General features: G+C 35.4%; 1 protein-coding gene across 2 annotated transcripts in view; it reads left to right on the top strand.

Moving 5' to 3' along the window:
- The window catches only part of MTPN (myotrophin), a 62,684-nt gene that overhangs the window by 17,090 nt on the left and 24,793 nt on the right, over positions 1–20,801 (top strand). For both annotated transcript variants that reach the window (XM_033432385.2, XM_004272165.4), the window contains exon 2: positions 20,506–20,619. In XM_033432385.2, the coding sequence (XP_033288276.1) occupies positions 20,506–20,619 (114 nt within the window). The remainder of the gene's footprint in view (positions 1–20,505; positions 20,620–20,801) is intronic.

A 20,801-nucleotide genomic window follows, 5' to 3' on the forward strand; every position in this document is an offset into this window, starting at 1 on the left:
ATCCCTAACCCCCCTTCCCCTTTGGTAACCATGTTTGTTTTCTATGACTAGAGTCCTAATTTTTGCACTGTGCTATGAAATAACAATAATCACAATATCCCAGTGGCCACTGTTTAATGTGAGGTTGTTTACTGAGTGCTTGGTCTACATTTTTTTGTTTAATTGTCAGAAAATTTTGTTTTAAAAAAGACCATAAAAGACTTTTTGCAGATGAGGTAAATGAGACTTGAAGAAATTCAAGTAACTTGCCCAGGGTAACCAAGCTAGTAAATGGCAGAGCCAGAATTTATTTCTGGATCTGTTAGATTCCAGAGAGCACTCTTGTTCCATTACAGGAACATGAGTATTATTATTTTTTTAATTAAGGAGGGAGAGGAAGAATGGAGTTTGAAGTTTTGTTTGACTTAGCACAAACTGTTGTCAAAAGAGAAACTTTTAGAACCACAGTGACCATAATCCAGCTCTTGCTGAGCAGGTTACAGGCCATTACTTGACCTGATGAACTTTGCCTGTTTTGTTCACTTCTGTATTTCTACCACTTAGAATAATGTATAGCTCATAGTGGGAGCTCATAAATATTTGTTGAATGAATGAAGGAATGACTAAATAAATGACTAGTGAATGAAAAACTCTTTAAAGCTTCAAGGTCTTATGAAAGATCTACAGCTGTGTATACCAGGGTAAGAGGAGTTTATGTAGAAAGAGCTTGCAGCTATTCTCTATCCAGAAGGCAAAATCAAGATCAGATTAAGGAATATCAGGTCAAGGTGAAAGTCATTGGTAAAATTTAGAGTCTAAATGACAGGAAAAGAAGAGCATCCAAAGTCTGAATAGGAAAGAGGGCATTAGCAGAGTCCAAGTGAACCAATTCACCTCCTTCTTGACGTTAGCAAACTGGCAGATAGGGTGTCTGAATGGGGAGGGGCGGGGGGAGTAACATCCTTATAGGATTTAACTCTTGCCACCCAGTGCATTAGGGGGGTTCTGTGTTCTTTGATACTTTTAACTACTTCTAAGGTGTAAGTAAGACGAAGGATGAGGAGATCAAATAAAAAAGATGCCAGGCCGCTTTGACTTAATCATGTAAAAAAGTGGTTCAGCATTTCAAGCTTCATAATTAAATAATAATTTAAGTCCTTGTAAGACTTCTTTACCTTTGGCACAGAATGTTGCTCATTGTTTTCCCCTAATTTGTTATTCAAGAGGAAACAGTCAAATTGCTACACAAGATCACCAAAGCCAGGTATTAGTTTGCCAGTTTTGTTTAAAATGAAAAGTGAATTGAGCAAGTACTTTGGCTTCTAGACTTTGATTCAAAATATTAAGACTTTTTTTTTTAATTAGCTTGGAGATTTTCTGCAGTTAGTGCTGTAATTGCTGTATATTGTTCTTAATTCTTTTCTTCTGTTCTGAATGTTCATTTTTATAAGGATATATATAATTTGAACAGTGTCAGGTTTGGGAACAATTATTCTAAAGGAAATATTGATGGATATATATTATATATGTACGCATATATATATTTATAAATATATATAAATATTGGGGGGTTTCTCAAGCATTAGGAACTCTAATGAACTCTTATTAACACTGATTTTTACAAAACTAGAAGGATAGATCTTTCAAGTCAGATGTTCTGAGGTTAATTTTCTTAGGAAGCAAGATGCATTGAATGGTGTTTCTATACAGACTTTTTTATGGACTTCTAAATTTGTAAAGATTGTCATTACCTTTCAGCTTATATGAAAAGTTATCACAATTAGTGTACTTAAAATTTTTGTTGTTGTTTCAAGACTTAAGCAGAATTATAAATGTTTTCAAAATCTAATGTGAAGTAAAAGAATTGTGGCAGACTTTAAAAATCCATACTTTTAATTTAACCATCTCACAAAAGCTCACTTGGTTTTGCACAGTTTTGGTTCTGTCTATAAGTAATATTCTTTAATATAATTAACATTTTTACCTTATTTTCAAAATAGTCTAATTCTAGTATTGCGTTCCTCTTTACTCCATCAGTAATTTAGGACATTAAGTGTTGGTTTGGTTGTGTGTGTGTGTTTGTGTGTTGTTTTGTGTGTTATTTTTGTTGTTTCCTTGGTTTTTTTGTTCTGTTTTGTGTTTGTGCTAAAGCCTTTGGTACTAATTTTTAGTTTTATTGCATTGGGATTAGAGAATGGGTTCTGTAAGCTCCTAAACTTGGGAATGTATTGAGGTTTTCTTCGGTCTATTATAAATGAGTTTTGTTAATAGTCAGTGGAAATAGAATTGTAGTTTCCATAGAGTCGAGAGTTTGATATATGTTAATTCAATCTCATTAATTATTAATCAAGCGTGGCTATATTCTTAACTGCCAAAGACTGAGATTATTATGATAGTCCCTCACTCCAATGCTGTTTTTTTAATGTATACTTCATTTTGCTGATTCTTTCTTCTTCTTTCCTCAGCAATGGTTATAGGAGATTGATAGACCTTTTTTTTTGAAGTATAGTTGCTGTAAATGTTATATAAGTTACAGATGTACAATATAGTGAGTCACAATTTTAAAGGTTATACCCTATAGTTATTATAAAATATTGGCTAGGGCTTCCATGGTGGCGCAGTGGTTGAGAGTCCGCCTGCCGATGCAGGGGACGCGGGTTCATGCCCCAGTCCGGGAAGATCCCACATGCCGTGGAGCCTGCGCGTCCGGAGCCTGTGCTCTGAAACTGGAGAGGCCACAACAGTGAGAGGCCCATGTACAGAAAAATAAATTAATTAATTAAAAAAATATATATTGGCTATATTCCCCATGTTGTACAGTTATCCTTGTAGCTTATTTTATTTTTTTATTTTATTTTTTTTGTAGCTTATTTTATACATAATAGTTTGTATCTCTTAATTCCCTACCCCTGTATTGCCCCTCCCCCCTTCCCTCTTCCCACTGGTAACCATTAGTTTGTTCTCTGTGTCTGTGTGCTTCTCTTTTGTTATATTCACTAGTTTGTTGTATTTTTTAGATTCCACATATAAGTGATATAGAGTATTTGTCTTTTTCTGTCTGACTTATTTTACTTAGCATAATGCCCTCCAAGTCTATCCATGTTGCTGCAGATGGCAAAATTTCAGTCTTTTTTATGGCTGTGTAGTATTCTATTGTGTGTGTGTGTGTGTGTGTGTGTGTGTATATACACATACATACCACATCTTCTTTATCCATTCATCTGTCAATGGACATTTCGGTTGTTTACATGTCTTGGCTATTGTAAATAGTGCTACTATGATCATGGGGTACATGCGTCTTTTCAAATTAGTGTACTTGGGTTTTTTTGGATATATACCCAGGAGTGGAATTGCTGGGTTATATGGTAGTTCTGTTTTTATTGAGAAACCTCCATGTTTCCATGGTGGCTACACCAATTTACATTCCCACCAACAGTGTACGAGGGTTCCCTTTTTTCCACATCCTCACCAACATTTGTTATTTACATTCTTTTTGATGATAGCCATTCTGACAGGTGTGAGGTGCTATCTCGTAGTGGTTTTGATTTGCATTTCCCTGATGATTAGTGGTGTTTAGCATCTTTTCATGTGCCTGTTGGCCATCTGCATTTCCTCTTCGGAAAAATGTCTATTCGGTTCTTCTGCCCCTTTTTTAATTGGGTCGGGGTTTTTCTTTGTTTTGTTTTTTTTTAATGTTGAGTTGTGTACAACACTATTTTTGTCAGTCGTTTTCTTGATATTCAGATAAAAATTCATGACTGACGTCTACATTTTTAAAAATGTAAAATGAACATCTTTTTCCCATTTACTTTTCTTTGCCTTTAATTCTACTTTGTCACATATTAATATTACTCTTCTTAGGGTTTTTTTTGTTCTTTTTTGGGTTTTTTTTGTTTTTGCGGTACGCGGGCCTCTCACTGTTGTGGCCTCTCCCATTGCGGAGCACAGGCTCCGGACTCACAGGCTCAGCAGCCATGGCTCACGGGCCTAGCTGCTCTGCGGCATGTGGGATCTTCCCAGACCGGGGCACGAACCCGTGTCCTCTGCATCGGCAGGCGGACTCTCAACCACTGAGCCACCAGGGAAGCCCCTCTTCTTAGTTTTTTAGATATATGTGCCTGATGTATTTTTGCCCATTCTTTTATAATTTTCTCATATTACTTTGTTTCTTAGGTGTGTTGCTTAGTAACAGCTTCTAGTTGGATTTTTTGTTTGCTTTTCTTTTTGTTGTCATTTAACAAAATTCAAAACAAAATGAACATGAACAAAATTCATTCTTTATCTTTGATAGATAAACCTATTCACATTTATTGATATAACTGATCAATTTATTTAAACTTTATGCTTTTTAGACTTTGAATTCACTTTGTTTAAACTTGCTTTCATTTTGCCTTTTTTAGCTGTCAGAATTTATTTTCTTCTTTTTCTTCCGAAAAGTTACTAGAACTTAAATTTATCGGAAAAAAAAATGTTTAGGTCTAGATTTTGCTAAGCAGTAGCCTTTGATTTTAGTTTTTCAAAACAATAATATCTATCTTGCTTTAATCTATTATAAAAGTAATGCATGCTCATTTTTAAAAAATGTAATACTACTAAAATAAGAAAGTATGAATATCCTCATAATCCTCTTCTCTAAAGGTAACTACTAATAAATTTGTTGTGTGTATTCTCTGAAATTTTATGATTATGTATAAGCATATTTTTCTAAGTTTTGAAATAAACAGGATCGTACCTGCTTTACTGACTCAATAGCATGGTAATCTTGCATTTCAACAATACAGAACTTGTATGAGTTACCTTCTCTGTGCCTTAGTTTCCTTGTACCAGAACAGTAGTACTAGCTTCCTAAGGCTTTTGTGATAATTAAGTGAATTAATACCTGAAAAGTACTTGTAACAGTGCCTGGCACATGGTAAGCATTCAAGGAGTATAAGCCACTCTTCATTTTCATTTTGAACAATTCCGCATAGTATTTCATGGAGGTTATGCCATCGTTTATTTAAAAGCTTCCCATGTACAGCATTTAGTTGTCAGTGTGTCACTTAATAAGACCTTGTGTCTGAGAATCTAGTAGGCTTTTTATTTCCTCACCTCCTTTCTACTTTATATAAATGTGTGATTGTTTATACTTGTTAAATTGTATATCTACTCTCTCAAGACTTATTTTTTAATCATATATGCTTAAGTAAAGGCTCATTTAATTTTACTTTTCATTATTAATTTTTTTATGCCAGAATTCCCCATTCTTGTGTTCTAATTTTGAATTCCTCTCTTTTGTTTCACTGGCGCAGCAGTTCTCAAAGTATTGTAGATCTCCAGGGGCCCCAGAGACCTTTTCAAGAGATCCATGAGGTCAAAACTCTTTTCATAATACTATTAAGACTTTATTTTCTCTTTTGATTGTGATCATAATTTTACTGATGGTGCAAAAGCAAAGGCAAGTAAAACTGCTGTGTGAATCAAGACAGTGGCACCAAACTGTATAACTGCTAGTCATTGTGAACTTTACCTACACACATGTGTAGTTAAAAAATATCCCCTTGGTGAAGATTAATAATAATTCACTTCTAAATCTTGATTGTGGAGTACACTTCTTTAGTATTCTATGTGAAGAAATGGGAAGTGTTCATAAAGTACTTCTACATTCGTTGGGGTTGCAGCTTGCTTGCACTAGCTCCTTTTTTTATGAAACACCATTAAAAAAAAATCCACTGACAAATTATAAATTCAGCTATTCAGACTTGGGTATTTGGCAGATATTGTCTTGAAGACGAATTTAGTGAGACTGTCAGTTCAAGGAAAACAGCTGATAATTTTTATTGCCAAAGACAAAATTCAAGCTTTAAGAGAAAATTCAAATTTGGAACATTTATATCTGCCATTTTGAGTTTGACAGCTTCCCAGTATTTAAAGACTTTTCCAATGAGATCTGAAATGATATCATTGAATGTGATGTTTTGATATTGTATAAAGAAATTTGTCAACATTTGGAAGATCTGCATAGCTCAGTAAACCAGTATATTCTAAATTACCAATGCATGAGGTTACAGAATCATGCTGCATGGATAAAAGAGCTATTCAAAGTGTAAGTAGATGGATGGATTTTAATGTAACAGAGTATGTTACATTAAATACATTTAATGTATTTATGAGGATGAATAAATACATTAAATAAATAAGTACAGAATATGTTACATTTTAATGTAACAGAGTATGAAGTTTGTTGATACAATTTCAGATTCCACATTGTAAATAACCTTTAACAAACTGCCACTTGTTGAGTTTTTAATACAGTGTCAAAGAAGAATATCCATAATTGACCTAAAAGACTTAAAATTTTTTTTACTTGTTCAACTACATATCTGTGGGAGGCCAAATTTTCTTCATATATTTCAGCCAAAACAGTATGTCAAAACAAATTGAATGTGGAAGCAGATATGAGAATTCAGTTGTCTTCTATTGAAGCGAACATTTAAAAAATTTACCAAAAAAATTGGGTTGGCCAGAAAGTTCATTCAGTTTTAAGTAAAAATAAAAGACATATTTTTCATTTTCTCAAAGAACTTTATTGAACAACGTATTCGCTAAGCAAACGAACTTTTTGGCCAACCCAATATAATACAGTGCCATCCTCCTCAGTTTTGGGGTGGGGGAAGTATAGTTATTTTTTATTAAAATTTCATTTGTTAACATGTAATGTCTTTTGTTATTTCTAAACGAATTAATAAACAGTTAAAAGGCTTTCTAATTTCAAATTTGATCAGTACTTGTAGATATAACCCATATTTTTTTAAAAAAGAAAACCCTAGGATCCTGAGACTAAAATGTTGGAGAATTACTGCACTAGAAGTCTAAGGTTTGCCTCATGTTTGCCTCCCTCTCTCAGGGGAGCACGGGTGACATACCTGCTGATTTGCTGATACCCAAGACTGCCTTTACACATGAATATTGATTTGCATAATTTATTCTTTCCAAACTGCAAATCAGAAATTCTCAACCTTCTGCCTGCGTCCAACACCTCACACATTTCCCATTAGTATAAGTGTCAGTAACTCTCCTCAGGGGATTATACCTGATACCCAAGCCTCCTCCAGATATCATTATTGTAGATAGTTTCTCCCTCTTCTTTAGAATTCAGTGTTGTAGGGAGGTCAAAAATAAGAGATCAGGCTAATTTAATTTTCTTTCCTGTTAATGTATTTTTTACTTTTTATTTTATTTTTATAAAACAGAAATTGTAAAGCTGTATTAATGGAGGAGATCTATTCAATTTTGTCTGTAATCTAATGAGCTTTTATGATCTGTAGGCTCAGGTCTTTCTTGAGCTCAAAAAAAATTTACTTTTATAACTAGTTCGGTTCCCTTTGTTCTGGTTCTGTATTATTTATAGGTTTGAACTTTAATTATACCAATCATCTTTTTCAAATTATTTTTTTTCTTTGTTTATCAGCTCCGTATTATGGGAAATTTTCTTAAGCTTGTTCTCAATTCTTTATTTAATTAAATTTTCTTAATTTGAGTAGTGCTGCCCAACTCTACTGACTTTGGTGCAGATTTTAATTTTGCAATTGCAATTTCAGTTTCCTTACTATATTTTACTTTCTCAGCCAGCTTCCTTTTCTTATCAGCTGGCATCTCAGTTGTTCACTTTGTATGTTTGCCTGTTTTCTTTTTAAAATACCTTTTTCATAGAAACCGTATCTTTTGGATTCCATTTTGGTAACTCTGTAAGTGCTTTCTAAAATTGTTGAGTTTTCAGTATGATATTCCTTTTCTTTTGCTATATGATTAGTTTTCATACATCCCCATATTGTTTTTCTTCTGGTAGTTCCTTTTTTTTTTTTGGCCACGCCATGCAGCGTGTGGAATCTTAGTTCCTCGACCAGGGATTAAACCCTTCCCCCACCCCCACCCCCCGCAGTGGAAGTGCAGAGTGTTAACCACTGGACTGCCAGGGAAGTCCCAGTTACTCACCTATTAAAGAGGGAAAGCTATCCAGATTCAGGGTTGTGAACAGATAGAATGTGAGGATTGCTTCTGACCATACTTATCACCTGCGTATGTGCTAGAAGAATTCTAGTTTGGGGTGGCTTTGTTGGCCTGATGTGAGATCTTTTATACTCTCTATTGCCTGCTTCTAATACACTATGTAAAAAATTCTGTCTTAAGGCAGGAATGTGCCTATGTCTCTCTGACTCTGTCTCTGCTTAAGATGATCCTTTGTGGGTGGAGAAATAGTGGGTCACTTTTTTTCCCTCTGACGGGAGCAGACCCTGCAGCTAAGAATGAATATGCAAGTAATTGGCCAATACGCTTGGTTTTCTGAGCTTTTTAGGGTAGTCTTTTTCTGTCTGTTTTCACAGAAGTTAGGACAGGCATATCAGGGAATGTTTCCTTCAGGATATATTACTTATACTAGAGTTCAGTTTGCTTTCCTTTTAAGTCTGTGAACATAAAATTCAGATGATGTCAGAACTTCCACACATTTAGTATTAGCATTAGGGTTTAATGTGTTCCTATTGGGTTTAATTTATTTAAAAGCATGAACATTCTGTTTAATTTTTGAGCTAAAATTAATTGATGGCAGACTCACCCAAATTTCATAAGAATAATATCAACAGGTCCTACTTTCCATGAATTTCACCATTTTATGTTCTCCAAATTCAGCATAATTTAATTCTGTACTTCACATTTTAGCATCTTGATCCAGTCATTTATTAGTTTCCGTAGCAAAGCAAGGCATAGGAATGACTGTTAGTGTTTTTACAAAGCATATAATCAACCCATAACCCCTTTCCCCACTCACCAAGGTAAAGTGGTAAGACTTTATTTTCTCTTTTGTGACCTGATTTCAGACATGTTAAAAATACAGGAAAATGTGTGCTTTGGAATTCATGAAATATGATATTGTTATGTTCTATAAAATAAGAACTTTAATATTTTAGGGTATTTGGTATTAACCTACATGTCCAGAATTAGGAGAATATTTAAGTAAACTGGCACATCTATTTGACAGAATATTATGTGGCTTTCAAGAATGATAGCAAGATATTTCATATATTAAATAATAAATAGTGTGATTATAACTTTTTCAAGCAGCTTTCATAGAAAAAAGTAAACAAGTACAGCAAGGTAGTAATAATGGTCATATTTTGGATCGCAGGATTCACTAGAAGAAACATCTCTTATTTTTCAAATTTTATTTATTGATCATGTTACTTTTTAAGTGTGTGTGTATGTTAGTAGTAGGGTTGTTTGTAACACTTACAAAGAGATCACTTAGACCTTAAGTCCTGCCATAATAATTTCCATTTTTGCAGTTCCTAGACTGTTAGATAAAGGAACTCTCAAGCATTTCATTGAAATTTGGATGTTTTAATGGTATGCTTGGGGGCATATGGGAAAGGATAGTTAGATGAGAGTGTGATGAACTAGATTTAAGACTGTTTGAACAGTAGTACCCAAATACACTACCTATCTCTTTATGTAGCAAACTGAAGGAAGTTTCCTGACGCTGGTGGGGCTCATTCCCTAGACTTTTCTTACTTAATTTTAATGTCTTTAGGTGACCATCATGAAGATAGGTGAGATGCAGCTGGAGGGAGGGGCAGATGAGGACTAACAAATTCCTTTTAATAAGACTCTAGAAAGAACTTGGCAGCCTGGAAAAATAAGACGATCATTTTAAGATGCAATTTAGTAGCAGTTAATGTAATGGCCCTCCATATATACTCAAAAAGTCAGTAATCCAAGTTCAGGATAACAGCAAGTCATATAGAAAAGATTTCATTTTAGTTACTATGTCATCTGACTGCTAAACAATTAATAATCTAACATGCAAATAGGGACTCCTTGTTCCATGTGTCCCCAGAGGATAGGATCAGAACCTGTAAACAGTGAATTTTCCAGCATTTAAATAAGGAATAGACTGATTTGTAAGGTCTTGAATTGCCTTTCATTAGAGAGATTCAGTTATGTGTTGGGCATGCACAAGCAGGGATTCAAACGTAATATGGGTGGTTGAATTAGATAACAGAATCCTTTCCAACAAGGAGATTATGTGGCTTTCAGACACTCTTAACAATGTTTTTTAAATACATACCTCTTTATATTTGTTTTGTATATGTATATGTTTTGGTAAACAACAGGTTACATAATATGACAAAGATGGTATAAATGATTACACTAATTCTTTAAATTGGACTTTTATGCACAAGTCACCCACAGACATTGTAGACAATATATATAAATAAGTAAAGCATTGTCCTTTCTTTAACGGAGTTACATCATTGAAATACCTAATTAAATAAACGTAAATGTAGTAAGAGACATATAAATAAGAACTATGAGGATTAAAAGGAGGGAATTTTATATCAAGAGTATAGTGGGCAGGGGAGTATCAGGTAAAAGTTTTAGAGAGAAAATAGATCTTGAAGGGTAAGTGGAATCTCATTACACCAAGACATGAGTGGAAGTGGGGTGACTATGCCAAAGAAAGGCGACATCATGAAGTTTTCCAGATGTGGGAAAGCACATCTCGTGTGTTGGGAGCGCAGTGTTTCAGAATAAAAAAGCCAGAGTAGTAAGTTGGTGTTGAATTGAGGATGAGTATCATGGTGAGGATTTTCTATTCAACAAAAGGGAGCAGTTGAAATTTTTTTGCATGAGGAAGAGGTGTGATCAGTGTTACTCTTTAGGAACTTTAATTTACTTGATTTACATTTGTTGAATTGTTGAAGGTGGAAAAATTGAGTGGAAAACTATTCAAATGAGAACTATTGAGGCCTGTAATAATAATAATATTGGTTGACATTTTTTGAGTACTTACTGTACAGGTACATTATGTTATTTCATTGAAGCCTCAAAACAGCACTGTATATAGTAGATGCTTTCCAAATGAGCACCTCTTGGATTTCCAGTTGGCCTATGAGAATTAACATACACCATAATATATCAATTAATTTCTCCAGGCACTATTCTCGCATATGCATACCTCCACACTCTCCAAATCAGTAGACACCCTGTTGAATACTGTTATTTCTTAATTTAGCATTTTATACTATGCTATTATAATCAGCAATCAAAACAAATTTTTATTGAGGTTTAAAAACACCATATTTGGAATTATGGTAGAAATGAAAAGTGTAAGATGCAGTTTCTGACCCCTAAGAACCTTTAAAGTCTAATTAACAACACAAGATAAAAATACATGAAAAACTAAATGGCAGTAAAAGATGAATTGCCCACACACTAAGGTATTGAACATTCTGTTCATTAAGGCTCTTCTTTATTTTGTAGTACTCAACTAAATGGCATTCATTTATTTGCCTGCTAGCTTCCCAAGAAGGCAGCAAATTCTTTGAGTCAGAGCTGGGCCTTTCTATTTTATCCCAAGCAAGTAGCACAGTAGCAAGTAGGCTCGTAAGTATTTGTTGAATTAAATTAATTGTAAATAGTGTATCTTTTTCAAATACTGTATTTCATCAGTTTTAGATCCATGCCTACTTTTGTTAGTAAAACAACTCAAAGTAATAATAGATTTGAAAGAAAAAAATTTTTAACTTTGAAATGTATGTATATATTTTTTACATTGTTCATGTTGTTGTATTAAATCTTCTTGCTTGATCCAACTTTTGTGGAAAGTTAAATATACCTACTGTAGCAGCCATTTTCTGCATCCAGTCTCTTAAACTACTTTGTTTTCATGGCCGGAAGTACAGAAACACCTATTTCTCTGGTCTAGAATATAAGGGGGGGCGGGGGGAACAATTGTTCCCAGATGCATTTAACCGTAAAAGTAAGCTGACTATAAAAGCCTTTAGAGGTCATCTCCTCCAACCACAGATTTTTCAGTGAGGAAACTAAGGTCTTCCAAGCTTCTTACTTCCCCATTGTGGGCAGTAGCAGAGGTAACTTAGAGCCGAGGGCTTCTGTTTGGTGTTCTTTCCACTATTTAATACTACTTCTCTTCATAAAGTAGAAAACTAGGCAGTGAACGTTAGAGGAAGGGGTTCCTAACCTCTCAGGGGTCATGGCCCCCTTTAGACTCTAGAAAATTTTATGCACACACAAAGAATTAGTAAGCTTTTTGAAAGTCTGTTCACTGATTGCCTGGTGGTCTGTAGATCTCAAGAGGAAAGGTACACAAATTAGCATACTATATTCATGGCATCAGAAATAGATGAGACTGAATTAAATTGTACTGTGCTCTTCAATAGTCAGCTCATGGTCTTCCAAGGAGTTACTCTAAGCCATAGAGTACACATGGCCCAAATTCCTGAAGCATCCTTGGGCAAAACCCATAGCAGTAGCTATGGGTTTTGAGCTGTGGCTTTTATATTAAAACAAACAGAACATACATATGTATATATGATACATGCATATTTGTGCAGATATATTTGAATGAATTTTTAATTTGTTTAGGATTCTACTTTCAGACTCAGAGAAGCATATATTTTCTATCCTTTGCTATTTGGAGTACTTCAGTGAAAAAGTTTGAGAAGTACCGGGTAGAGAGTTAGTAGGGTAGGTTATTTTATATTTTTGTGAGTGTATTAGGTAGATAGATAGATAGATAGATAATAGATAGATAGATAATAGATAGATAGAAATTCATACATATTTTGTTAAATTAGTTAATAGTGAAGAGTAAAGTTCTTGTGGGCAGAGACCCACAATTCCACTTTCTTGTACCCTTAGCATGCCTAGCACAAGGCTAGGAACATGGTTTCTCAGTAAATGCTAGTTGATTTATTGATATTAAAGATAGAACTAGATCACTGTACCAATATATTTCTAGTCAGATAAGAGAATTTATCAGTATAGCTGAGGCTCATGGTTATTTAGAGCAGTGGTACTTGAGACGTAAAAAAAACATGACCAGCTTTCTCAAATGCCAATAATGTCATTATTGAGGAGCATCAGGAATCAACACATCCTAAAGCATTCATTCATGGTCACTATAGTGGTTCTGGATAGAGTATATTAATTTAAACTACTCACCAGAAAATATCATGAAACAGTATTATTTCATATATCCAATATTACATATATATGTTATATATACATATATAACATCTGGAATATGTCATATTTAGAAAAAAATAGCATCAAAACAACTTTCTTGGTACAAGAAAAATATGGTAAAAAGTACAATTTTAATGTAATAAAAATCTGTTGTATATTTAACAACCAACAGGCTTCATAGTGCAATGACAGGAAGGAGATTAAAATGAAACTGGTTAAATTATTCTTGCTAAAAAGGGAAAGGTGAAGCTAGACAAGCCTGGATGTGGTGACAAGTTAGATTTGTCAGTCTGCTTTACTTGAACTGCATATGGCAAATAGAAGCTGTGTGCAGAGTTACTTGTCACCTGCCTGGTTATTTACACCCATATCATGGTGAGAATTTATTGCTGCCCAACTCTGTGACAGTGATATTACTGCATGATGATGTCTTTAAAAACACATAAACTTTGTCACTAAGGAAATCCCCCCAAATTCTGTAATCAAGGTATTCCTATAAAGATACTATTACAAGACTATAAGGCTAACCAAATTTTAGCAACTGTTTGCATTATAAATATATGATAATCTGAATTCATAACCAGGATTTCAAAAATTTGTTTTAAACATCTAGTAGAAGTGGACAAGTCAGAAGAGGAAACAACGAAGGAATAGAGAGCAGGAGGAAAACTACAATAATGTGGTGTCCCTGAAATCAAGGGAAGAGAGAGTGTTTAAAAAAGGAAGGAGTGATCAACTTTATCACTGTTGGGAGGTCAATTAAGGTGAGGACTAAGATAACCTTTGCATTTTGCAACGTGGAGGTCTTTGATCTCAGCAAAAATGGCTATGGTGTAGTATTGAGGGTAGAAGCCAGATTAAAACAAGAAGTAAGAAACTGGAGATAGCAAATACAGACAATGCTTTTGGCAAGTTCAGCCGTGAAAGGGAGGGAAGAGAATAGTAACTAAAAGGTGAATATCACGTCTAAGGATAGTTTTTTTTTTTCTTTAATTTTTTTTGCGTCTAAGGATAGTTTTTTGTGTTGCTGTTTGCGTTTTTAGCCGAAGAGTTGAGAATGGCATATTCTGATGAGAAGGAGCCAGTACAGCAGGAGAGGTTGAAAACACAGGCAAGAAAAGGGATAAATAAAGAAATAAGTTTAAGAAAACAAGAAAGGATGATATCCAAAACTTAGGTGAGGGATTGGCTTTAGATAGGAAAGGATTTGTCAGTTGCAGGAAGGTGTGGCAGAGAGAAGCTCGGGAGGAAGTTCATGTCCGAAGACAGTTTTCTGTTTGAAGAAGGATATGAGGTTATCTGCTGAGAATAAAAAAGAAGCAGGAGCCTTATAAAAAAATGAAAGAGATTTAAAATAGCCGCTGTGGAAGGTAGAAAAGCAAGATAAAAAGGAACATGGTAAGATTGTCATGTAATGCTAAGGGACCTGTTGAAATTGTGCATCTCTCTCTTCTATCCCCAGAATCTGGGAGACAAAATTAGGGTTAAATTTTTCTCTGTAGCTGGTAATGTTTCATGAAGTTAGAATGAAGATTACAGAATAGGTGTCTAACATCCTCTCTTCTGATGTAACTCACTAATGCCAAGGGTGAGGAGAAAGGAACTAGATAGAGCACTATCTTCCTTCCCTATTTCACCACCACTACTGAAGTTACCACCCATCCAGACTGCTGGAAAGCTGGTGAAATTGTCATTCAAACCCCTACATCAGTAAACATACCACTGATCTCAAGTAACTGCTGCTGTTACTGGATAACTAATGCATTATCAGTATTTGCTTGAAATAGAAGATGACTTACTTCCAAGTCTTTTGCTTCAGCAATTTCACCATTTGTTCAGTCTAAAAGCTTCTCTCGTGTAAAATTTAGTATGTGTCAGAAGGTATACTAGGCACTGGAGCTGCAAAAGTAAATAATAGTGACATGATACCTGACCTGTGTTCACAGAGGATACAGACAGAGGCAGGTTAAGTAGAATGTGACAGGGAAATACAAGGTGCTTTGGGCACCCCTGTGAAGGTCGTATGACTCAAAGTTGCAGTAGTTAAAAGATGACTTTCCAGAGGAAGTTTGATTAAAGCTTGATTCTAAAGAATTAGTAGGAATTAACTGAACAAAGGACAGTGGGGAGGAGTGCTGTGAGAATTGAAGCTGGAAAGGTAATCACTGGATATAGATCACTCCAAGTCTTGTAAACTGTGTTTAGTTGTTTAGACCTATTCTCTAGGAGCAATGGGTGGTCTTCAGAGTACTTTCAAAAGGGGAATAATGTGACCACATTTTGTGTTTAGCAAGATCCCTGTAGCTGCAGAGTAAAGGATGGAGTAGGCATAATGGGGCTGGAAGTTGGGGGTGCCGAGTAAGAGGTTTTTTTCAGCAATCCAGACAATTGTTTTGACCTCTAAAGCCCACCCAGCTAGTAGGAGTCATATGGATCCACTCTTATCCCACTTAAAAACTTCTTGTTCCGTGTAGTTTGTTGGTTACAGAAGTCAGGAGCTTCTCATTCAGTACTAACAATGAAGGAACTTGACCTCAAATAGCTTTTGCTCTTTAAGTCTCCCATGAAGGTAGTTACTCATTCCTACACCTATTCTACCTCAAATATTGATTTGTTAGCATCTCATTTTACAAGAATTAGAGCCACAGAGACTTGATTTAGGAAAATCTATGTTACTGAGGTGTAATTGAAATGCAAGAAACTGCAGATATTTAAAGAGTGCAATTTGATAAGTTTTGACACGTATACAATCATGAAACCATCACCATAGTCCAGATAATGACTAGATTTCATTACCCTCAAGTGCCCCTTCATAGTCCCTCCCTTCTGTTACCCCCAAATAAGCAACCACTAATCTGCTTTCTATCAGTATATATGTTTACATATTTTATAATTTTATGCCAATACCATGCTTTCTTGATTACTGCAGTTTTTAATAATTCTTGAAATCAGGTAGTGTTAGCTCTCCAAATTGTTCTTTCTTTTCAAAGTTGTTTTGGCTGTTATAGATTGTTTGTATTTCCATATGAAATTTAGGGTCAGTTTGTCACTTTCTTTTTAAAATTTTTATTTTATTATTTTTGGCTACGTTGGGTCTTCGTTGCTGTGCACAGGCTTTCTCTAGTTGCGGAGAGCGGGGCTACTCTTTGTTGTGGTGCGCAGGCTTCTCACTGCCGTGGCTTCTCTTGTTGCGGAGCACGGGCTCTAGGCGCGCAGGCTTCAGTAGTTGTGGCATGCGGGCTCAGTAGTTGTGGCTCACGGGCTCTAGAGCGCAGGCTCAGTAGTTGTGGCACATGGGCTTAGTTGCTCCGCGGCATGTGGGATCTTCCCGGACCAGGGCTCAAACCCGTGTCCCCTGCATTGGCAGGTGGATTCTTAACCACTGCGCCACCAAGGAAGTCCTGTCAATTTCTTTTTAAAAAGCCTGCTAAAGTTTTAACTGGTATTGCATTGACTCTATACATCAATCTGTGGAAAATTGACATCTTTACAGTAATGAGTCTCCCAATCCATGAACATGCTGTGTATCTCTCCATTTATTTATTTAGATCCTCTAATTTCTCTTCAACAGTGTTTGGTAGTTTTCAGTATATAGATATTGTACATTTTTTGTTAGACTTACTAAGTATTTCATAAATTTGTATGCTATTGTAAATAATATTGGTTTTGATTTGCAATTATTATTTGCAATTATTAATTGCTAGTGCTATACAAAAATGCAGTTGATTTGGTATATTGATCTTTTGTCCTTCAGCATTGCTAAAATTACTTATTAGTTCTAGTAACTCTTTGGTAGATTCCATTGGACTTTCTGCATAGACAATCACACCATCTGCAAATAAAGACAGTTATACTGCTTCCTTTTCAAAAGAGATGGGGTTTGTTTGTTTGTTCCCTAGTTGCACTGGTTAGAACCTCCAGCACAGTGTGGAATAGAAGGTAGAAACTGACATCTTGTCTTGTTCCTGATTTTAGGAGAAAAGCATTCAATCTGTCACAAATTAAGTATGATGTTAATTGTACTTTTTTTGTAGAAGCCCCTTATTAGGCCAGGGAAGTGTCCTCCTTTTCCTAGTTTACTGAGTTTTTATCAGTAAAGGATGTTGGATTTTGTCAGATACTTTTTGAGATGATTATATGATTTTTCTTTGTTTAGATGTTAAAATAGTGAATTATGTTGACTGACTTTTTCAAATATTCAACCAACCTTGTATTCCTGGGGTAAACACTACTTGGTCATGGTCTATTATTAAACTTTCTATATATTGTTGGATTCAGTTTGCTCAAATTTTGTTTAGAATTTGTGTTCGTGAGGGACATTAGCCTGTGGTGTTCTTTTCTTGTAAGTCTTCGTCTCGTTTTAGAATCAGAGTAATGCTCACCCATAGAATGAGTTTGGGTGCTTTCTGTTTTCTGGAAGAGTATGTAGAATTGGTATTACTCTTTTTTTCCTTAAATGTTTGGTAAAAATTTACCAGTGTAGCCACCTGGGGCATGGGAGTTTCTTTGTGGGAAGATAGTCTGTGAAGTCTAATATTAGCACTTTCTGTCATTTTTTTTTTTCTGATCATTCTGGCTAGAGATTTATCAGTTGTATTGATCTCAGAGAATCAGATTTTCATTTCTATTATTTTCCTGTTTTCATTTCATTGATTTCTGCTTATTTTGAATTTAATTTTTTAATAGACTATTTTTTAGAGCATTTTTTAGGTTCATAGCAAAACTGAGCAAGGTACAGAGATTTCCATATGTCATTTCTCCCCCTAGTTTCTTTCTTTTTTTTTTTTTTTGCGGTACATGGGCCTCTCACTGTTGTGGCCTCTCCTGTTGCGGAGCACAGGCTCCAGACGCGCAGGCTCAGTGGCCATGGCTCACGGGCCCAGCTGCTCCGCAGCATGTGGGATCTTCCCAGACCGGGGCACGAACCCGTGTTCCCTGCATCGGCAGGCGGACTCTCAACCACTGCGCCACCAGGGAAGCCCTCCCCCTAGTTTCTTAAGGTAGAAGTACAAAGATCGTTAATTTGAGGCCTTTCTACTTTTCCAATACAGGCATTTAGTACTATAAATTTCTCAGTAAGTACTGCTTTTGCGAAGGCCTGCAGAAGAAAATCCTTTCTTTCCTGTCATTCACACAAAGCCTTTCCAGTATTGTCACTTTTGTCTGCTAAAATAAGAATTGTAAAGCAGCATCTGCAGGGATAAAGGAGAAAGTTTAAACTCACAACAGTTCCTTTTCATATGCATTTTGCATGCTTGTACTAAGTAAGGAAGGAAGATAGTGCATATTTTGACTCAGGAAAATATCTTTTTTTTTTTTTTCTCTGCGGTACGTGGGCCTCCCACCGTTGTGGCCTCTCCTGTCGCGGAGCACAGGCTCCCGACGCGCAGGCTCAGCGGCCATGGCTCACGGGCCCAGCTGCTCCGCGGCATGTGGGATCCTCCCCGACCGGGGCACGAACCCGTGTCCCCCGCATCGGCAGGCGGACTCTCAACCACTGCACCACCAGGGAAACCCAGGAAAATACCTTTTTGACAAAGCTATCTTGTTGAATACTTACTGCAGTTATTTCTTTACTTTGTTTCACTGAAAAGGCCTATCCAGTTAATCCTCTCCAGTTAATCCTCTCCAGTTAATGTAAATAATGGAAAAGAAATAATAATGAAAGGAAAACTAGTTTTATCCAAATCATTTGAAGGAGTACCTCTTTGCCTCAAAGCCTCACATTTCTACAGTTGTGAATAAAGACTAAGGTGGTACCCCAAGTCACCCTTACGTTTAAATTTGTTTCTGAATATAAAGTATATTGTAATAAATCATATCTTTGTATTTCAGCCATTATGCAGAAACCTGCATTAACCTAATTTTGGATAATCTTTTAGAACCAGTATAAACCAACATTAGGAATGCACAGCAATAATACTTAACCTCTATTAAACATATTACCCTGTGAGGTAGTGTGTTAGATACTTTACATGGATTATTCATTTGATGATACACTAAACACCACCCCCCCCACCCCCCCCCCACCCCCGTGAGGTTTATTTTTAGTCCCATTTTACAGATAAGAAAACAAAGATTTAGAAAGTAACTAGTCTAAGGTCCTACACCTGACTGGTAGAATTGGAGCTCTAACCCAGCCTTCGTTGATCTTAAGTATGTTATACACCTTTCTTCTATATTCATATACTTTATAAGAGGCCCTATTTTACTGTAAATGTCACATGTTGACTTGAATAAACAACCCATTAGAAGTTACTGCTGTGAATTACTCAAGTACTCTTAACAGAAAAGGGTTGTTTTATTATTAATTCAAAAGAGGACAATTATTTTTGATGAAATTCTTGATCCTCCACAGAGACAATATATTTGAAATATACATCTGGCCTGGAACTCGGGAACACTGTAATTTTGTTTCCTGACTTAAAGCTCTGATGCCTCCACTGATTGTTGTGACAGGCACGTGATCTCACCTCTTGGAATGCTTTTTTTTTTTTTTTTTTTTTTTTTAAGTACCAGCCCTTGAACAATAAGTAAGATAATATAGCTCACTCTGATACTTACTGGAGGATGTAAAACCCTGGAGTTAAACTTTTTCCTTAACGGAAAAAAAAAATACCTCTATATATTTAAAGATTTCAAATTGTTGTTTGAATTTAATAACTTCATTGTTTGAAAAACTGATGCATTATCTTTATAGTGACCCTTAACATTAAAAAGAAAAGACTGAGTAATGGATTTCATTCAGAATTTGAGTATATCTCATATGTACATAGGTAACTTATAATAATAGCTAATCATATTTCTATTAATATTAGCTATAATATCTTAAGTGCTCTACATGGATCATTTAGTTTAACCCTCACCACAACTCCATTAGATGTAGGTATTGTTATCGTCATTATGTTTCGTCATGTGATTATTTGATTAAAATCTGCCTCCCACACTGGATGGTAAGCTCCGTGCCGTCAGCAGCCATTTCTGATTTTGCTCACTATTGTCCCCTGTGTGCACAGAGCTGGCCATACAATAGCGCTTAAATGCTGAATGAATGAAATGAATTCTTAATAGCTAATACTCATTACCTTGTGATGATGATGTCTGCCTCCATCAAAGTAGTGATGCTTTCTCTGAAGTATTAAAATACATGTCATATGATCTGTGTAAAATCTAAGTATTTGAACTCATCAGTCTTTGGTGGCCACATCCTGACATCGTGCTGATTGAACTCCTTAGAAATAGAGCACAATAATAGATTTCATTACATTTAGCATTTTTTTATTGTTTTCAGCTTGACTAATCATGATTTGAATTGCTGTCATGCTGTGTGCTATTTGTACAGAATTTAAAGTTCTTGGTTACTTATTTCACTTTGCAAGAAATGTAATTCTTTCATGAAACCCTTGCAGCTTTAAGAAAGTAAAAATAGCAGGTGCCTCAGTTCCCTTCTTCAGTCTACCATCCTTATGAATATTGTTTTCATTTGGCTTCTTTTATAAGGGAGAAGACGTCAACCGGACACTAGAAGGTGGAAGGAAGCCTCTTCATTATGCAGCAGATTGTGGGCAGCTTGAAATCCTGGAATTTCTGCTGCTGAAAGGAGCAGATATTAATGTATGTAAAGAACATTGTCATTCTAGAAAAAATTCTTGTATGCTTTTGGGTAATTGTTTTCTGTAGATTTATAAAATAGTTACTGGTGGAAACCTCATATGAAGTAAGAATATAGTCTGAAATTATACCAAATTTCTGTAACTTAGAAATACATAGTTGTGATTTTTTTTTAAAATAAGCAG

This window comes from Orcinus orca, chromosome 9 (genome assembly GCF_937001465.1).
Source record: "Orcinus orca chromosome 9, mOrcOrc1.1, whole genome shotgun sequence".
Classification (NCBI taxonomy): domain Eukaryota; kingdom Metazoa; phylum Chordata; class Mammalia; order Artiodactyla; family Delphinidae; genus Orcinus; species Orcinus orca.